We start from the raw sequence: 19,463 nt of genomic DNA, 5'->3' as shown, positions 1-19,463 counted from the left end.
GAATGGCTGCTAAAAATTATAAAGAGTGACAACCAAGTATTATAGGCCTATGAAGTATTCTTTAAAAAAATTAAAAAGGGAGACAAAGGAACATGGTAAATCAAACCACACGGATGCAATCGGCAAAATAAAGACTATGGGAAACTCCATATGGCAAACGCATTACAAGAAAAAAAGGAGAGAGGAAAGGGAAGGAGAAATTATATGTTAAAAGAAACTTATGAGACCTCTCAATTGAATGGGATAGATGAACCCTGATTTGAAAAGCCAACTATATAAAATGTGAAATGATCAAAGTAATTTGAACATCAACTGGACATTTGAGGATACTGACAAAGAGATAAAAGTACGGTGTTTATACATTTTGAAAGAGCCCTTACTTTTTAGAGATTTACACAGAAATATTTACGGATGAAATTATGGTATTAGAGATTTGCTTCAAAGTAACCCAGCTGGACATGCAGTCACAATTGAAACAAAACTAGCTGTCAGTTGATAATTTTTGAAGCCGGATGATGGATATATGTTGTCCACTATATTATCTTATCTACATTTCCATATAATTGAGATTTACTATAATAAAAAGGTTTTTTTTAACGTTTTATTTATTTTTGAGACAGAGAGAGACAGGGCATGAACAGGGGAGGGTCATAGAGAGAGGGAGACACAGAATCTGAAACAGGCTCCAGGCTCTAAGCTGTCAGCACAGCTCGAACTCACGGACCGCGAGATCATGACCTGAGCCGAGATCGGATGCTTAACCGACCGAGCCACCCAGGTGCCCCAAAAAGGTTTTTTTTTAATGTTTATTTATTTTTGAGAGAGAGAGACAGACAGACAGACAGACAAAAGTGTGAGCAGGGGAGGGGCAGATTGAGAGGGAGACACAGAATCTGAAGCAGGTTCCAGGCTCTGAGCTGTCAGCACAGAGCCTGATGCGGGGCTCGCACTCACAGACTGTGAGATCATGACCTGAGCCGAGGCTGGACGCTTAACCAAACTGTGCCACCCAGGTGCCCCAAAAGTTTTTTTTTTTAAGGTACAATTTGAGTTTGGATAACAGCAAGACTGGTTCAAACATGTTCTGTTCTTTACAAAAAAAATTTTTTTAAATGTTTATTTTTGAGAGACAGAGACAGACAGAGCATGGGGGGGGGGGGGGGGGGGAGGAGCAGAGAGAGAGGGAGACACAGAATCCAAAGCAGGCTCCAGGCTCTGAGCTATCAGCATAGAGCCCAACACGGGGCTCAAACCCATAAACCTGAGCCAAAGTCAGACACTTAACCAACTGAACCAACCCAGGTGCCCCCAAACATGTTTTGATCTTAATGAATCATAAAGAATACCAAGGATTTGAGGCTTTTAGGCTCTGTTGTTCTCAGCAGGATCTATCCCACTGCCAGCCAGCCAGCTCTCCATGCTATAGAAAATCTTTAATGCAGATGACAAAAAACAGGAAATGGAGGCAAAACACAAACCATCCCAAAAGTTTTTCCTCTGATTATTCTACAGTGGTCAAGTTTCCTTTAAAAAAAAAAAAAAAAGAAAAAAAAAAAAAAAAGACAAGTGATCAACCTCCTAAAGAGGTAAGAGTGCTTGTTCCACATACTAACTAAAGTTAAAAGGATGACAGGGTGACAGACAACAAGGACTACTATTTTGCATTCACACAGCACTTTAACTTTCCAAAGTTTTTATTTTTATTCTTTTGAGAGAAAGAGGGCACAAGTGAGGGGGAGAGAGAATCTCACAAGGAGAGAGAGAGAGAGAAGCAGGGCTCATCCAAAGTAGGGCTCGTGCTCACCCAAGCGGGGCACAAGCTCACGGGATGTGGGACTCGAACTCACAAAGCGTGAGATCATGACCTGAACCGAACTCAGATGCTAACGACTGAGCCACCCAGGTGCCCCTCAAAGTTTTTAAATATACAGATCACTTACATCATTTGATCTTAACAACCTTGTATTTAAAATGGACAGGGAAAAAGAATCACTTCCTAGAAGAAACCAACACAAAGAAGTGACAAAACTAGTTAGTGGCAAAATACAAATTTCTTATCTCCATTTCAGTGCTTTTTCCACTAAACTGTCCCCTTCCTATTCAACTGCATTTATTTAGTATAGGGGGAGAGGCTCTTAAGATCTCTTTTATTACCAATGGAGTCATAAATACCTGATAACGGTGTGGTTGGTAAAGATAGTTACAATTTGTTGACAATTTGTTGTCCACACTGGACAGCTCCCAAAAATTAACTTAGCAATCCAGACAGCTCAAAATGGTTTGGAAAACTCAGGAAGGAGGAAAAAAAAAGTTGTTTTCTATCAAAAGCCACTGATACTCAAAGAGAAAGATACCAAGTTAAGAACTTGCAAAAATTTAGCGTGTGTGTCTGTGTATAGATGAGTATGTTTTGGAAGGGAGGAACAGAGAAACATACAAGCAAAGATCTTTTCTAACTTAATGAATTGATACATTAACCCATTTATTTAAACATGTTCCAATTTCGGGGCGCCTGGGTGGCGCAGTCGGTTAAGCGTCCGACTTCAGCCAGGTCACGATCTCGCGGTCCGGGAGTTCGAGCCCCGCGTCGGGCTCTGGGCTGATGGCTCAGAGCCTGGAGCCTGTTTCCGATTCTGTGTCTCCCTCTCTCTCTGCCCCTCCCCCGTTCATGCTCTGTCTCTCTCTCTGTCCCGGAAATAGATAAACGTTGAAAAAAAAAAATTAAAAAAAAAAAAAAAAAAAAAAAACATGTTCCAATTTCAATGAAAGTACTAAGAACCCTGTATCTACAATGAAAGAACAGCCAACCTGTTGACTATGAATAATCAAATTTGAGATAACCCAGATTCTATATTTCCTCTCATCTGTGGTATCCCTCTCTCACTGCCATATACTATTATATTCCAGGCACTCATCAGTACAGGAATGAACCCTAGGCAGGCTTGAAACATGGGCCTGCTAAAAGATGCTGCACTTAGGAAATTATCCTTTAATTCACCAAGTCCCACAATGAACACTCAAAAATGTCCTCCAATTGTTGGCTCCAATGACTTGCTCCTGGTAAAAGCTGACATACATTTTCTGAGAGCAGAGATAGAGGGTGTCATCAGCAGATTCGAGTCCTTGTAAGGACTCAAGATCCTTACTTCCATTTGGAAGGATGTTGTGTTGACTGCTGAGTTCCCATGTCCTCTGCTATTACAGAAACTTTACACTCTCAAACTGACATCTCTTTTTGTCAGTGGCATCACTGTCCTGATATTGACAACCATGCAATAAAAAACTATCTGCCGGGATAGAAGGAACATACTTAAAGATCATAAAAGCCATTTATGAAAAGCCCACAGCTAACATCATCCTCAACGGGGAAAAACTGAGAGCTTTTTCCCTGAGATCAGGAACACGACAGGGATGCCCACTCTCACCGCTGTTGTTTAACATAGTGCTGGAAGTTCTAGCATCAGCAATCAGACAACAAAAGGAAATCAAAGGCATCAAAATTGGCAAAGATGAAGTCAAGCTTTCGCTCTTTGCAGATGACATGATATTATACATGGAAAATCCGATAGACTCCACCAAAAGTCTGCTAGAATTGATACATGAATTCAGCAAAGTTGCAGGATACAAAATCAATGTACAGAAATCAGTTGCATTCTTATACACTAACAATGAAGCAACAGAAAGACAAATAAAGAAACTGATCCCATTCACAATTGCACCAAGAAGCATAAAATACCTAGGAATAAATCTAACCAAAGATGTAAAGGATCTGTATGCTGAAAACTATAGAAAGCTTACGAAGGAAATTGAAGAAGATTTAAAGAAATGGAAAGACATTCCCTGCTCATGGATTGGAAAAATAAATATTGTCAAAATGTCAATACTACCCAAAGCTATCTACACATTCAATGCAATCCCAATCAAAATTGCACCAGCATTCTTCTCGAAACTAGAACAAGCAATCCTAAAATTCATATGGAACCACAAAAGGCCCCGAATAGCCAAAGGAATTTTGAAGAAGAAGACCAAAGCAGGAGGCATCACAATCCCAGACTTTAGCCTCTACTACAAAGCTGTCATCATCAAGACAGCATGGTATTGGCACAAAAACAGACACATAGACCAATGGAATAGAATAGAAACCCCAGAACTAGACTCACAAACGTATGGTCAACTCATCTTTGACAAAGCAGGAAAGAACATCCAATGGAAAAAAGACAGCCTCTTTAACAAATGGTGCTGGGAGAACTGGACAGCAACATGCAGAAGGTTGAAACTAGACCACTTTCTCACACCATTCACAAAAATAAACTCAAAATGGATAAAAGACCTGAATGTGAGACAGGAAACCATCAAAACCTTAGAGGAGAAAGCAGGAAAAGACCTCTCTGACCTCAGCCGTAGCAATCTCTTACTCGACACATCCCCAAAGGCAAGGGAATTAAAAGCAAAAGTGAATTACTGGGACCTTATGAAGATAAAAAGCTTCTGCACAGCAAAGGAAACAACCAACAAAACTAAAAGGCAACCAACGGAATGGGAAAAGATATTTGCAAATGACATATCGGACAAAGGGCTAGTATCCAGAATCTATAAAGAGCTCACCAAACTCCACACCCGAAAAACAAATAACCCAGTGAAGAAATGGGCAGAAAACATGAATAGACACTTCTCTAAAGAAGACATCCGGATGGCCAACAGGCACATGAAAAGATGTTCAGCGTCGCTCCTTATCAGGGAAATACAAATCAAAACCACACTCAGGTATCACCTCACGCCAGTCAGAGTGGCCAAAATGAACAAATCAGGAGACTATAGATGCTGGCGAGGATGTGGAGAAACGGGAACCCTCTTGCACTGTTGGTGGGAATGCAAATTGGTGCAGCCGCTCTGGAAAACAGTGTGGAGGTTCCTCAGAAAATTAAAAATAGACCTACCCTATGACCCAGCAATAGCACTGCTGGGAATTTATCCAAGGGATACAGGAGTACTGATGCATAGGGGCACTTGTACCCCAATGTTCATAGCAGCACTCTCAACAATAGCCAAATTATGGAAAGAGCCTAAATGTCCATCAACTGATGAATGGATAAAGAAATTGTGGTTTATATACACAATGGAATACTACGTGGCAATGAGAAAAAATGAAATATGGCCTTTTGTAGCAACGTGGATGGAACTGGAGAGTGTGATGCTAAGTGAAATAAGCCATACAGAGAAAGACAGATACCATATGGTTTCACTCTTATGTGGACCCTGAGAAACGTAACAGGAACCCGTGGGGGAGGGGGAGGAAAAAAGGAAAAAAAAAAAAAAAAAAAGAGGTTAGAGTGGGAGAGATCCAAAGCATAAGAGACTGTTAAAAACTGAGAACAAACTGAGGGTTGATGGGGGGTGGGAGGGAGGAGAGGGTGGGTGATGGGTATGGAGGAGGGCACCTTTTGGGATGAGCACTGGGTGTTTTATGGAAACCAATTTGGACAATAAATTTCATATATTATAAAAAATAAAAAAAAATAAAAAAAAAAAATAAAAAAATAAAAAAAAATAAAATAAAAAAAAAACAGTTAAATGGTAAAAAAAAAAAAAAAAAAAAACTATCTGCAACTTTACTTCAAAGAACTGGAGCCTTCCCTTAGAAAATATTGCCCACTGAGGTGCTCTCCCTAAAACGTGTGAAATTTAAACAGAAGCAACCTTATTGCCAATAAAATACGTAGACTACACAGGCAACTTTAAGAAGAGGTTAGTGACAGTTTACTATGTCATCATCATGAATGTCCCAAGAGCCTACAAATGAATGCAAGTTTATTTGGAACAAATATATTAACTTTTCTAGTACCTTCTCTTTGGGATCATTTAGAAATGGAATTTGGAATAGAATTAACATTTGCAGATCACCTTTGTATGCTATACACTGTGCTAGCTACTTTATAAATTTCTTGTTTAATCCTAACAGCCCTTTAAAGTATTTTTGTTATTACTGCCAGTTTCACAAATGAAGAAACCAAGGCTAAGGGACTTGTTAAGGGACTTGTTCAGTCTTAAAGCTACTACAAAGAAGAGTCAAAAGCTGAACCCACATCAATTCAAATACCTTGATGACTTGCTTCTTACTACCCTATCTACTTCCCAAAGGAATTACACTGATTTATGATACTAAAAACAAAGGTTTTCCTACTTCAATTTCTTTGTGAGAGAATTGATAGTTTCAAAAAACAGCAAGGACTGCTATGCCCAGAACCAAATTAATGTACTAAACCAATACCCATTTTCATATCCTAATCTGATAGTCTATACCAAATCTCTCTTGGCTAGCCTGTACCAAGCTAGTTATACCTTGTATATTCAGAAGAGCAGAAAATGTTTTGTTCAACCTCTATAATATTTTCAAATATTTAGAATATATAAGATGCCCTTCACATTTAAAAATCTATGCTGTCTCTGTCTCAAAAATAAATAAACGTTAAAAAAAAAAATTAAAAAAAAAAAAAAAAAGGGGGCGCCTGGGTGGCTTAGTCGGTTGCGCGTCTGACTTCAGCTCAGGTCACGATCTCACAGTCCGTGGGTTCGAGTCCCACGTCGGGCTCTGGGCTGATGGCTCAGAGCCTGGAGCCTGCTTCTGATTCTGTGTCTCCCTCTCTCTCTGCCCCTCCCCCGTTCATGCTCTGTCTGTGTCTCAAAAATAAATAAACGTTAAAAAAAAAATTTTTTTTTAATCTATGAACAATAATCTTTCTACCAATTTTCCTAGACACACTTATGCTAGTCTACTTGGAAGTAATGAATCTTTGGGTTTTACCATAAAATGAAAAATTCCAAAACACATAGGCCTCAATGTGCTGAAAACACTGTAACAATAGATTAAAGGCTAAAGTACAAAACATTCTACGTATAATTATTATTAGCTCCATTTTACAAGAAGCTTTACATAGCAAAGAAACTATGGTAAGAAAGTTCACATAATTTGCCCAAAGTAATAAAGCTAGAAAGTGACAGAGCTAGAATTCAAACCCAGGTTTGTATAAACCTATGCTCCCTACTGCCACCATCCACGGCCTCCCTGATTCTCGCCTGGTAAACATATTATCCTTGTCCACAATTCTAAAGCCTCTACAGAAATGCATGCATATTTATTTAAACCTACTGTTAACTGTATTCATTAATTTGCCATAGTTTCTAAAGTAAAATCATTAAAAAGTTACCTGAAGAGTTACCAGTAGAAAAATTCAAGAAAGGCAACAAATTTTCATAAAATTGTGACAGGTCAACAACATAATTTACACAACCAAACCTTCATTCATCAGGAGTGATCCTTCTTAAATTGATGTGAACAAAGTAAAATGAGAAAAATGTTTTTAAATTTTAAGAAAATTCAAATATGACAAACACCAGCCTAAAGGCTGAACAAAAGAATTTATTTCACAAGATCATGTTACCTTCAATACTTAAGGATTGATTTGTGAATATTATTATTATAGTCTACTCTTTATCTGAGGTTTTATGACCAGCCAAACAGGAAAAAAATGTAATCATAACTTGCACAATTTTGAATTTCTGAATAACTATTATCTCCCATGTACCAGTGTTTCATATTTCTTTATATAAAAGCATGTCTAAAAATAGGTCAAGAGTAACATTCCCCAAACATAAATTCTTCAATCTATTAGAGTTTGAACTTAAATCTCTAATTTTTTAATGTACAAGACAGTTAAAAATAATATATTCTTTTGCTGTTATCACTTTCATTAGATTAGTAACAAGACAATGTAAGAATCATTGTCTAAGATATGTCAAATAATAGAACAAGTCTTACCTCCATTGCTAAAGCAGCTGTCTGTTGGTCATAGTGATTCAGAAGATTAGGCATGAAGGTAGTATTATAAGGCAAATCTTGGCACATCCTCAAGGTAATAGGTTCGCAAGAAAACAAACTGTGCCCACCTATATGCCCCACAAATATAGTCAAGGGCCAAACGTAGAAGACAATCCAACTCATAGCCATCCTTCCTGGATCTGAATGAGATTCGGATGATGAGGCCTACTCAATATGTATTTTAGATCTTTATACACCTGCAGGTCTCAGCTTGAAAGTTTTTCTTCTATATCTTACTGTTAAGTTCTTCAAACAGTTAAATACTCTGCACCGTCAGAGGTTTGTTAGCTTGATCTCACAAAAGGCATTTGTTTTTGGTTTCACAATATGGGAAAATGACATCATCTTGTCTCTTCTTTTCATTTTATTACATAGGGCACATTTGGCCAACATATCAAGTTGATCAACCACATTCCCAAACAACAGATTCCATCTTAGGAGAAGAGCTATTTCTTCCTCTGATTGAAATATCTGAGAAGTATTTTTTAATGAAAGAAATTAATTTCCTCTCAAAATCTTTGATGAGTTCAGTGACGTTGCAGGATACAAAATCAATATACAAAAATCTGTGTTTCCGTACACCAACAATGAACTAAGAGAAAGAGAAATAAAACAATCTTTCATGAAAGATGTCATACTGACCTAATAGATAAAATACATGAGTATTTCAGAGACACAGTAGAGTTTTTCTACTTATCATTTATGCTATAGATATACTAAGACAATCCTTAACCAGAATTTAAAGGCAAATTTTCTTCCCTCAATTGCCAACATACGGTTTTATTTCTTATCTAGAATGGCAGTTTTTCATTTGTCACAGATATAACTGATCCATTTTAAAAAATGCTTATGCTATTGTCCTAATTTAAATATGCCATAATTGGAACTATTAAATTTAAAATTTACTTTATGTGTTTTAATCATTAATAGTACATTTTTACATGAACTGGCTTGGCAGAATGTATTTGTGAAAAAGGTGAAATATAAATAAATTGAAAGATATGAATTCAAGTCCCTTACTAGCTGTGTAAGTGTAAACGTACTATTTAACTTCTCTGAACTCAGAATTTTTCTTCTGAAAATACTACCTCCTTTACAAGGATGACATATGAGTGAACTGAGATAATATATGTAAACATACTTTATAAAATGGTAAAGCAGCATCAAAGATTAGGTAATTTTATTACTGAATCACAGTTATACAAAGGCTACCTCCATCAACCAATAGTGAATTGGCAAATAGAAGGTTCTAAAGTACTATCAGGAAATTTTTCCAACATTACATCATCTTTTTAGATAGTACAAAAACTTTGTACCATAGATGTAGAAATATTTGACTAACAAATGTTTCATTGCACAGCCAGGCTGCAAAGAATAAAAATCATCCCTAAAAACAACAACAACAACAACAAAACACAGCAGGAATAGGATTCCCAGTTATGGTTTCCACTAAGCTTTATAGTATTTTCACTTGCTCCTACTTTTCCAGAGGCAAGATACATATCTTATTTGGGGCTGAGAGGTAGTGGACAGGGTAGAAGGTAGGTCTGGTAGGAAGAAAGCATATACTAAGTTGTTATACTTTCACTTGGCTTAATAATGATGTTGAATTTACTTTAATTTCATTTTGTTTTATATGCATTGAGTATTTCTAAGTTTGTTGTGGAAAGCCTGAGCTCGGAAAACATGAGAATGGTCAGGTTCAGAAATTCTCAGAGACACAGGTTAATAAGACAACTTAAATACTAGGGCCCATGACAGTTTAGATCTTGAGACCTGGACTGGTTTCACTGAAGCAGGGAAAGAAACTGTTCTTTGTTCACTCTCAATGCTTGGGACCTCTGCATCCCAAGCTTTAGTTATTAGGCAGAAAAAACTATTCGGATAAAATAAAGCAGTGGTTCAATCTTTCTAGTTTCTTCCTGTAGTACATGGTATTGAGTGGAGGAAGGGAAAAGGAGAGTCTAAGAATTAGAATTTGGAATATTAAGGTTATGAGCCAATCTTTGCTCCAAATGACTAATCTCTCTATACAAAATCTCTAAGTTAGAGATCTTTGCGACAGCTTCTTGGCCTGCCATATTTTTCCTTCCTTCAAACTGGCCCCAGAAATGTGGGGTCTGGCTATATAAAACTGGTAGTAAACATGGGGCGCCTGGGTGGCGCAGTCGGTTAAGCGTCCGACTTCAGCCAGGTCACGATCTCGCGGTCCGTGAGTTCGAGCCCCGCGTCGGGCTCTGGGCTGATGGCTCAGAGCCTGGAGCCTGTTTCCGATTCTGTGTCTCCCTCTCTCTCTGCCCCTCCCCCGTTTATGCTCTGTCTCTCTCTGTCCCAAAAATGAATAAACGTTGAAAAAAAAAAAAAATTTTAAAAACTGGTAGTAAACATAATCATTTACAATTAAGCTTAATTACATGCAACACAGTAACAATCATGCATACCATTAAATGTGTGTCAAAAAAAACTACTGAAAGCTTTATCAGTTTACAACATTAAAATATCCATGTAAGTTCAGTCTTTGTAGTTTGCTGCTTATGCAGCAAGTTCATCTGCTTAGAACTTTAAAAAAAAAAAAAAAAAAAACTACTAAAGAGAACACTGCTCCTTACTGAATATATAGTAATACCAAAAATTTTTTGAAGTTCATTTAAACTGAAGAGTTTTTAAAATTTCACTGTTTCAAATTTGTGGTTCAAAGACAACTACCATATAAAAGAAGGAATGAAAAATACCTCACTGAGTTTTTAAAACTAGATGAGACACCTCCTGATACTTCTACCCACTTTATTTTACCTGATTTCCTCTTGGTTACTTCTTTTCCTCATGTAGAAGTGAAGCTTCCCACCGCCTTCTAAAATGGTTTCCTTTGTGTACCACAACATCCAAATTACCATATATCAAAACACTCCTGTAAAATCTATTGTTAGGCTGAAGTAGGATGACAATCTTAATATTTTAAGACTGTAGTTTATGATTATTGAAATAAGAAAAAAGTAAACTCAATAAGACAAAAAGAGTAAAAATCTTACTTTATATTTCCTCCAAATCAGAGGTTCTCTCTAATTTTAATGTGTAGCAGATTCATGAATCCCCTCACAAGTCTAAGAAATCTGAATCTCTGGAAAATGAACTGCATTTTCTAACCAATCATCTCAGATACTATTACAAGCGGCCCGTAAGTCATGTTTTGAGATATGCTATCCTAAAAGAGAAACAGAGTATAGGTATATTTAAAAATAATTAAATGCTTAGCAAAATACATAAAACAAATTTAAAAAATAAAAGCAAATAAAGAATAACACTTTAATAGAAAAATGGGAGAAGAACATAAACTTATAACCGAACTGCAAATAACCAACAAATATGTGAAAAGATATTCAACTTTACTCATAAAAAAAATGCAAATATGAGAGAACATTTTCACCACTCAGGCAAAAATAACAACGAAGAGAACACAGGATTGGAGAGGGTACAGAAAAAAAGAACACTTTCAACATTCTAACAACTTGATATACTACTGTAAACTGGTTGGTATTTTTAAAAAATGGCTACTTACATCAAAAGCCCTTAAAACGTGCACAATTTGATGCAATAAATATATTCTCTATTCTAAGTAAACACACAAGTACATATGATGCATAAACAAAATGTTAGAGTAACATTGTTTATAAAATAAAAAACTAGCTGGGGGGCCTGGGTGGCTCAGTCAGTTAAGCAATCCCGCTCTTGATTTCTGCTCAGGTTATGATTTCACAGTTTGTGAGTTTGACCCCACACTGGGCTCTGCACAGGCAGCATGGAGCCTGCTTGGGTCGTTCTCTCTCTCTCTCTCTCTCCCTCCCTCCCTCCCTCCCTCTCTCTGCCTACAGCATGGAGCCTGCTTGGAATTCTCTCTCTCCCTCTGCCTCTGTTCCCTCCCCCACTTGCAGTGTAGTGCTCTTTCTCAAAAAAGAAAAAAAAAAAAAAAAAACCTTGAAACAACCTAAAAGCCTACCAATAAGGGACTTGTTAAAAACAAACAAACAGGGGCGCCTGGGTGGTGCAGTCGGTTAGGCGTCCGACTTCAGCCAGGTCACGATCTCGCGGTCCGTGAGTTCGAGCCCCGCGTCAGGCTCTGGGCTGATGGCTCAGAGCCTGGAGCCTGTTTCCGATTCTGTGTCTCCCTCTCTCTCTGCCCCTCCCCCCGTTCATGCTCTGTCTCTCTCTGTCCCAAAAAAATAAAAGTTGAAAAAAAAAAATTTAAAAACAAACAAACAAACAAACAAACAAAAAAACTATGGTACAGGGGCGCCTGGGTGGCTCAGTTGGTTAGGTGTCTGACTTTACCTCAGGTCATAATCTCACGGTTCAGGAGTTTGAGCCCCACATTGGGTTCTGTGCTGACAGCTCTGGGCCTGGAGCCTGCTTTGGATTCTGTGTCTCCCTGTCTCTCTGACCCTCCCCTGCTAGCGCGCTCTCTCTCAAAAATAAATGGATATTTTAAAAAATTAAAAAACAAAACAAAACACTAAGGTACAGGGGTGCCTGGGTAGATCAGTTGGTTGAGTGTCAGACTCTTGATTTTGCCTCAGGTCATGATCCCAGGTCATGGGATTGAGCCCTGTGTAAGTCTCTGTGCTGAGCATGGAGCCCGTTTAGGATTTTCTCCCTCCCTCCCTCTCTCTTTCTCTCCCCCACTCTTCCAGCTCACTTCTGTGTATGTGTTCTCTCTCTCTCTCAAAAAACAAAAAAACCCACTATGGCACAACCACGTAGTGAAATATTACGTAGTCACTAAAAACAATGAGCAAGATCTGTATCTACTGACATGGTAAGACAGTAACAATAGGTAAAAAATAAAATTAAAACAATTTCCTAAACAGCATATATATCCCATTTTTGTGAAAAAAAAAAAATGCACAGAATAAAACTATTTCAATTACTTAAAAAATAAAATAAATGCTCTGAGATTTTATGAAAGAACCTATGGTATATTACTCTGTGTATGAAATAATTAGCTCTGCTAAATCTATAAATGTGTACTGACTGGCTAACAAGAATAAACATTGGTGAATCACTGATTTATTGGCTGCTAATTGAGCAACAAGCCAGGGGACACTCTAATGCCCTACTGCAGGTAGAAAGAAAAGCAAAAGAGCAATGATCAATTTAGTTTGAGTAAAAACTGATTTTTGTTAAGTTTATTTATTTTGAGAGAGAGAAAGAGAGACAGACACAGAATCCCAAGCTGACTCCCTGCTGTCAGTGCAGAGCCCTATGCAGGGCTCGAATTCACGAAGCATGAGATGATGACCTGAGCTAAAATCAAGAGTTGGACACTTAACTGAGTCACCAGGGGCCCCAAAACTGTTTTTCAATATATATATATTTTTTTAACATTTATTCATTTGAGACAGAGCGTGAGTGGGGGAGGGGCAGGGAGAAAGGGAAACACAGAATCCAAAATCCACACAGAATCCAGAGCTGACAGCTCAGAGCCCTATGTGGGGCCAGAACCCACAAACTGTGAGATCATGACCTGAGCCGAAGTCAGATGCTTAACCAACTAAGCCACCCAGGCAGCCACCTGATTTTCAATATTAAAAAAATCAGATGACCTATCAGCTGAATCAAATGGTATGCACATTTTAAAAGAACTCTTCAGGGGTGCCTGGGTGGCTCGGTTGCTTAAAGTGTCCAACTCTTGATTTCAGCTCAGGTCATGATCTCAGGGTTCATGGGATCAAGCCCCACATTGGGCTCTGCACTGACAGTGCAGAGCCTGCTTGGGATTCTCTCTCTCAAAATAAATAAGTAAACACTAAGAAAAAAAACAAACAAAATAAAAGGGGGCACCTGGTGGCTTGGTCAGTTAAGTGTCCAACTTCAGCTCAGGTCATAATCTCATAGTTCGTGAGTTCAAGCCCCACATCAGGCTGTGCACTGAGAGCTCGGAGCCTGGAGCCTGCTTCGGATTCTGTGTCTCCCTGTCTCTCTGCTTCCCCACCCCTGTTCCTGCTCTGTCTCTCTCTATATATTCAAAGTAAATATTTAAAAAAATTTAAAAAAAAAATTTTTTTTTCAACATTTTTTTGGGGACAGAGAGAGACAGAGCATGAACGGGGGAGGGGCAGAGAGAGAGGGAGACACAGAATCGGAAACAGGCTCCAGGCTCTGAGCCATCAGCCCAGAGCCTGATGCGGGGCTCGAACTCACGGACTGCGAGATCGTGACCTGGCTGAAGTCGGACACTTAACCGACTGCGCCACCCAGGCGCCCCTAAAAAAATTTTTTAATAAATAAAAGAACTTTTGATATATATTCCAAATCTCTCTTTAGTAACAATGAGATACTGCTTCTAAACAGGATTGCGTGGGTAACAAAAGTGATTTTTCCTAAGGTTTTCCTAAAGTACAACCTAGGAAAAAGTTGCAAGTTGAAGTTACAGATCTATAGAAAATAGAGAAGATCATGGACCCAAAGAGGTCCTGCCAATGTAACAGCAACTCTTAAACAAAGATTAACAGTCATTTTGGCATTCTTACTGATATTACATTGTTTATTATAGGAATCTGCAATATCTCAAATAAATAAAGGAACCTGCTAAGTTAACATAATTGGAGTAAACACCATCAGAGGCCAGGGCTCATCAGAAAGTGAGTGATATAGCAATAGCTGTTCATGCCCTACTTGTAGGAAAAGACACACACTCCTTTGCAGAGCAATGAAAGATGCTTGGAAAACTAAGTTACTTATCATTCCATTAGAAAACAAAAGGACTTGACACATCTAATTTTTATGAAAGTGTAACATCAGAAATCTGATCTTACCAGCTTTCCTTTGAATATTAATTTTAAAAGCCCTTAAAATAGGGGCACCTGGGTGGCTCAGTTGGTTAAGCTCCAACTTCAGCTCAGGTCATGATCTCACAGTTCGTGAGTTTGAGCCCCGCGTCAGGCTCTGTGCTGACAGCCTGGAGCCTGCTTCAGATTCTCTCTCTCTCTCTCTCTCTCTCTCTCTCTCTCTCTGTGCTGACAGCCTGGAGCCTGCTTCAGATTCTGTCTCTCTCTCTCTCTCTCTGTCCCTCCCCCACTCATGCTCTGTCTCTCTCTCTCTCAAATATAAACATTAAAAATTTTTAAAAATAAATAAAAAATAAAAGCCCTTAAAATAAAATAAGCCAAGTATCTGTCCTGAAAAACAGCAATAAAGGGGTAGGAGGGGCGCCTGGCATAGCTCAGCTGGTTGAGCATCTGACTCTTAATTTTGGCTCAGGTCATGATCCCAGAGTCATGGGATCAAGCCCTGTGTGTGGCTCCACACTGAGCTTAGAACCTGCTTAAGATATTCTCTCTCTCTCTCTCTCCCCCTCAAAATAAAAAAGGGGAGGGGGGTAGGAGATGCAACTTTTAGGAGGCTGTTTTCAGGCTGGCTACAAAGCCAGACCCAAAAAACACAGGTGGGAAAAGCAGGATGCAGCAACTGAAGAGGAAAGCAGACTGAATCCGGAAATACTGACAAAGTAGGCCCTGAGGGCTGTCAAGAGGGTCCCGCAAAAGATTATGTTCAGTAATTCTATTTCAATTCACATTGTACAGAAAGTGATCCATTTCATCATTCTCAGTTCAGATTTAATTTTCTTGACACCTTATATGTATATACAACGTTTTGCATTTCCAATTATGAAATACCATCCACAGGTTGTCTCACACACAGGGGCTACAGTGGGAACAGGAGGGATATTGTCTTCTTTCAGTTTCCCAAGAATGCACTGCAAGGACCAGCAATGACTATTTCTTGATAATGAAGTTCCTCCTCCAAGGAAAATTACTGTATTGTTAGAGAAAATATACAGTCAAAGCATATTCACTGTTCTAAGTGTTACTTTCCTTTTCCTAAAATCCATATATCCTTTGGCCATTTGTTTTCCACATCTTATTATCTAAAAAATAAATTCAGTCTCAAAATTTTGTTTCCTGGTTGCTGAGTTTATATAGCTTCATATTTAATTCAAGGGCCTCAATTCCTATTAATCTCAGAATGAGGATTTCTTTTCAGGTCTATTTCATCTAATTTTTAAAGTCCATCTGTGCCACAAATAACCTAATCATACAATGTGCTCAGTGATGACAGGGTTTAAAAACCCAAACAGGAAAAACAAATACATTTAGGTTCAAAATCAAAATGAATGGTAGGGGCGCCTGGGTGGCGCAGTCGGTTAAGCGTCCGACTTCAGCCAGGTCACGATCTCGCGGTCCGTGAGTTCGAGCCCCGCGTCGGGCTCTGGGCTGATGGCTCAGAGCCTGGAGCCTGTTTCCGATTCTGTGTCTCCCTCTCTCTCTGCCCCTCCCCCGTTCATGCTCTGTCTCTCTCTGTCCCAAAAATAAATAAACGTTGAAAAAAAAATTAAAAAAAAAAAAACAAAAAAAAAAATTTAAAAAAAAACAAAAAAAACAAAATGAATGGTAGACATCAAAATACAGTCTAAAGAAAACGGAAAAGCTTTTACAACCAACTTGAAAACAAAATGGAAAGTTAAAGGGGTGCCTGCCTGGTTCAGTGGGTAGAGCATGTGACTCTTAATCTTGGAGTTGTGAATTCAAGCCCCACATTGGGTATAGAGATTTTTTTTTTTTTTTTTTAAATCCAGGGGTACCTGGGTGGCTCAGATTAGGCATCAACTTCAGGTCAGGTCATGATCTCGTGTCTCATGAGTTCGAGCCCCATGTCAGGCTCTATGCCAACAGCTTGGAGCCTGCTTCGAATTCTGTGTCTCCCTCTCTGTCTCTCCCCTGCTCACACTCTGTCTCTCTCTCAAAAATAAAACAATTTAAAAAAATTTTTAAATTAAATCTTTAAAAAAAGGAAAAGTTAAAAGATGGCCAGATTCTGAACTAAAAAAAAAAAAAAAAAAAAAAAAAAAAAATCAGATTGCAATTCTAGCCCAGTTTCCTCTTCCAATTAAAATCTATTAATCAGAAAACTCTCTAATATCAAGCCCGATTTTTCCCTTAGGAAGGTTGTATGGTTTGTATGCTTTGGCTATAAAATTATTTCAGTAAGATAAAATTTAGAGACCAGGATTTCAGTTAAAACCTCTTTCCTGGCCAGTAAAGAGTTGCCACTTTTTTTTCCAAATCTATATTGAATAATTTCTTCAACATGTACTTTCCAAATCATTCTTTTTATTTGATTTATTGCTCTTTTATGTGGGCAGCTACAGCTTTAAGTAGCCATAGTTCTAGAGTTTTAGGGGTTAAAAATACCATAAAGACAACATCACCTCTGTGAAAAGTAAAGATGTACCACATGTCTCCTAAAGAAAATAAAATCAACAGCAGCCTAACATCAACAAATTAATATGCTCAGAATTACTTTTGAGTATACAATCTGATAGTTTTACTAACAAACTAATATGAAATTTAAGATAGGTAGAGTTTCTCCTGAAGCCAAATGGGAAACAGAGGACTTATTATGAGTTAAACTCCTTTCTCCTTCTCTGATGGCAAAGCCTTCCACGCTGTACAATACAAAGGAAGAATGTGCACTTTATTAAGTTGCTCTCAACATTCCCTACTTCAAATATTTCAATCATGGAACTCCCAAGAAAAACCCACCTAAATAAATGCCCAAAGCACAAAATAAAGCTCAAAGGAATACAGCAGCTAAAATGGGGAAATGAATGATAGAGCTCACAGTCGTTTCTTCTATTAATGGGACACTCTTACAGATTTAGAAGAGGTGTAGAGGTAGAGAATATTAGTTAAGTGGATGAGATTTAAAAAAAAAAAAGTAGGAAAGGAAAGGGAGGATGGTAGGTTTTATTATTTACTTACTCTCCTAATAGTTTCAAAACATTTGGGGGGCTGAGGAGGAACATGTTATTTCACTAAATAAAAGGCAACAGGGTAAGAAAAGGGCTGCATCTTAATTAAATCCTGAGCTCCATCCTTCCAAGCCAGCCCAGTTAAGCTTTCACACCTCTTTCCTACACTCCCTAATTCTGAATCTTTTTACCTTTTTGTGGTAGCTTGTGGCTTAGTAGTTCACGTAAATGCCTTGTTTTTTTTTTTTTCCCCTGGAGGAAAAAGATAGTATTGATTTGCTTAAAAGTATGTATGGAAAGCATTATCTTTCTTCTTAATAACAGAATTAAGGATTTGTCTATTCCTTAGACTGTCAGCACACCACTGAAGACTAAAAGAGGCTGAAGAGGGAGGTAACATCCCTCATGTCAGTCAGGTCTTTGTTTCCTTGCTCTTGTGGTGTTGGCTTTGCAAAGTAACCCAATTCCCATAAATAAACATTACAGGTCTATCAAAGCTACTTTTATGAAATAAGATTTTAAGATACTTTTATTTTTTATAGCTGTTAGTCTGCTCTGCTGCTGCATCTGCCCAAATTTAGGGAACCAAAATTAAAAATTTCATTTTAATTCAGGGCAAAAAATTGGGTTTCTTTTATTGAGTAGATAACTTTCAACTTCAAATCTCTCCCGTGCCTAAATTGATGGCATGCGCTTTTGTTCTAAAAAAAAAAAAAAAAAAAAAAAAAGAAAGAAAAGAAAGAAAAAAGAAAAGCTTTCTCCTAGAGAGGAGCCGCCTAACTCCAAGTCTCCTGAGATTTAACGAGCCTCTAGGAAGATGTTAAAATGTCTTGAAACGTTTTTACAGCACCTTTATTTGCGAGGCCGTCTATTAATTACCCAGCAGTACCCCCACGGCAAATGCACATTAGCATAAAAGAGAGCAGCTGGGGGAAGCGTTGGGGAGGGAGCGCAGACTTTGCAAACTGATGGGATGGAGGGGACAACTTTTAGGCACTGGAAAGAAGAGGTCGGCCAAATGCCAACACAACATCTAAACCTGAAGCAATTCTAACGTGGGTCTCCGGCCGGCCCCAGACGCCCAGGGCGCCAGAGCCCTGGATGCATTGTCCTCCCCCCGGCCGCCGCCGCGTCCTCCACCCACGCTCCGGCGAGCAGGGAGCGCCACACGCCCCCGCGGCGCCGACCCAGGGAGCGGGCGCCTATCGCGGACGCCCTCCTCCACCAAGGATTTGGGCAAGGGGGAGGCGGAAGGGGAGCCGCGGTCCACACTCGCACAGGTTGCCCAGCGCGGGCTTAGGACACAGAGGGTTAATAATCTCCCGGGCGTCTGCCCACCTCAGCCCTCACCCCAAACTCGGCTCCTCCGCACCCCCTCGGCCCGCCGTCGGTCCCAAGGAGCCCCTCCGACGCCCCGCCACAGCCCGGCGCCGAAGGCTTTTGTTTTGGCCGCGACGAGAATAACGATCCCTGAGGAGGAGGAGGTGCCGGAGCTGCTGGTGGCTCCTCAGCACAGGGTTAGGCAGAGGAGCGGGCAGCCGCGGCGGCACCTCCTCATTCCCCACACTCCCCGCGCCCTTTTCCAGCTAAGCGGGACTGGGGAACCGCTCGGCTCGTCGCTCACCTCACATCTCGGGGCCCGGCTCCAAGGGGGCTGTAGCGCCGGCCGGGGGCGGCCACGGGTCCCTCAGGTAAACGGAGCCAGCGAGGACCGCCGACGCGCGCGCCGCTTCGGAGCAACCGCGAGCTTTCGGGAGCGCCGGAGCGCGCGGCCCAGGGAGC

The 19,463-nt window shown here is 39.5% G+C and overlaps 1 protein-coding gene across 2 annotated transcripts in view; it reads right to left on the bottom strand.

The window, feature by feature from the left end:
• FZD3 (frizzled class receptor 3) overlaps positions 1-19,463 on the bottom strand; it is a 99,017-nt gene extending 79,554 nt beyond the window's left edge. Inside the window, exons 1-2 of one of the 2 annotated variants that reach the window (XM_045461607.1) lie at positions 19,306-19,463; positions 7,817-8,468 (exon numbers count right to left, since the gene is read on the bottom strand). In XM_045461607.1, the coding sequence (XP_045317563.1) occupies positions 7,817-8,005 (189 nt within the window). In that variant the 5' untranslated portion in view covers positions 8,006-8,468; positions 19,306-19,463. The remainder of the gene's footprint in view (positions 1-7,816; positions 8,469-19,305) is intronic. The other variant, XM_045461623.1, reaches the window with a different exon arrangement.

Source organism: Leopardus geoffroyi, chromosome B1 (genome assembly GCF_018350155.1).
Source record: "Leopardus geoffroyi isolate Oge1 chromosome B1, O.geoffroyi_Oge1_pat1.0, whole genome shotgun sequence".
Lineage (NCBI taxonomy): Eukaryota > Metazoa > Chordata > Mammalia > Carnivora > Felidae > Leopardus > Leopardus geoffroyi.
Note: the sequence above shows the minus strand (reverse complement) of the source record. Positions and strands in the feature narration are given on the sequence as shown.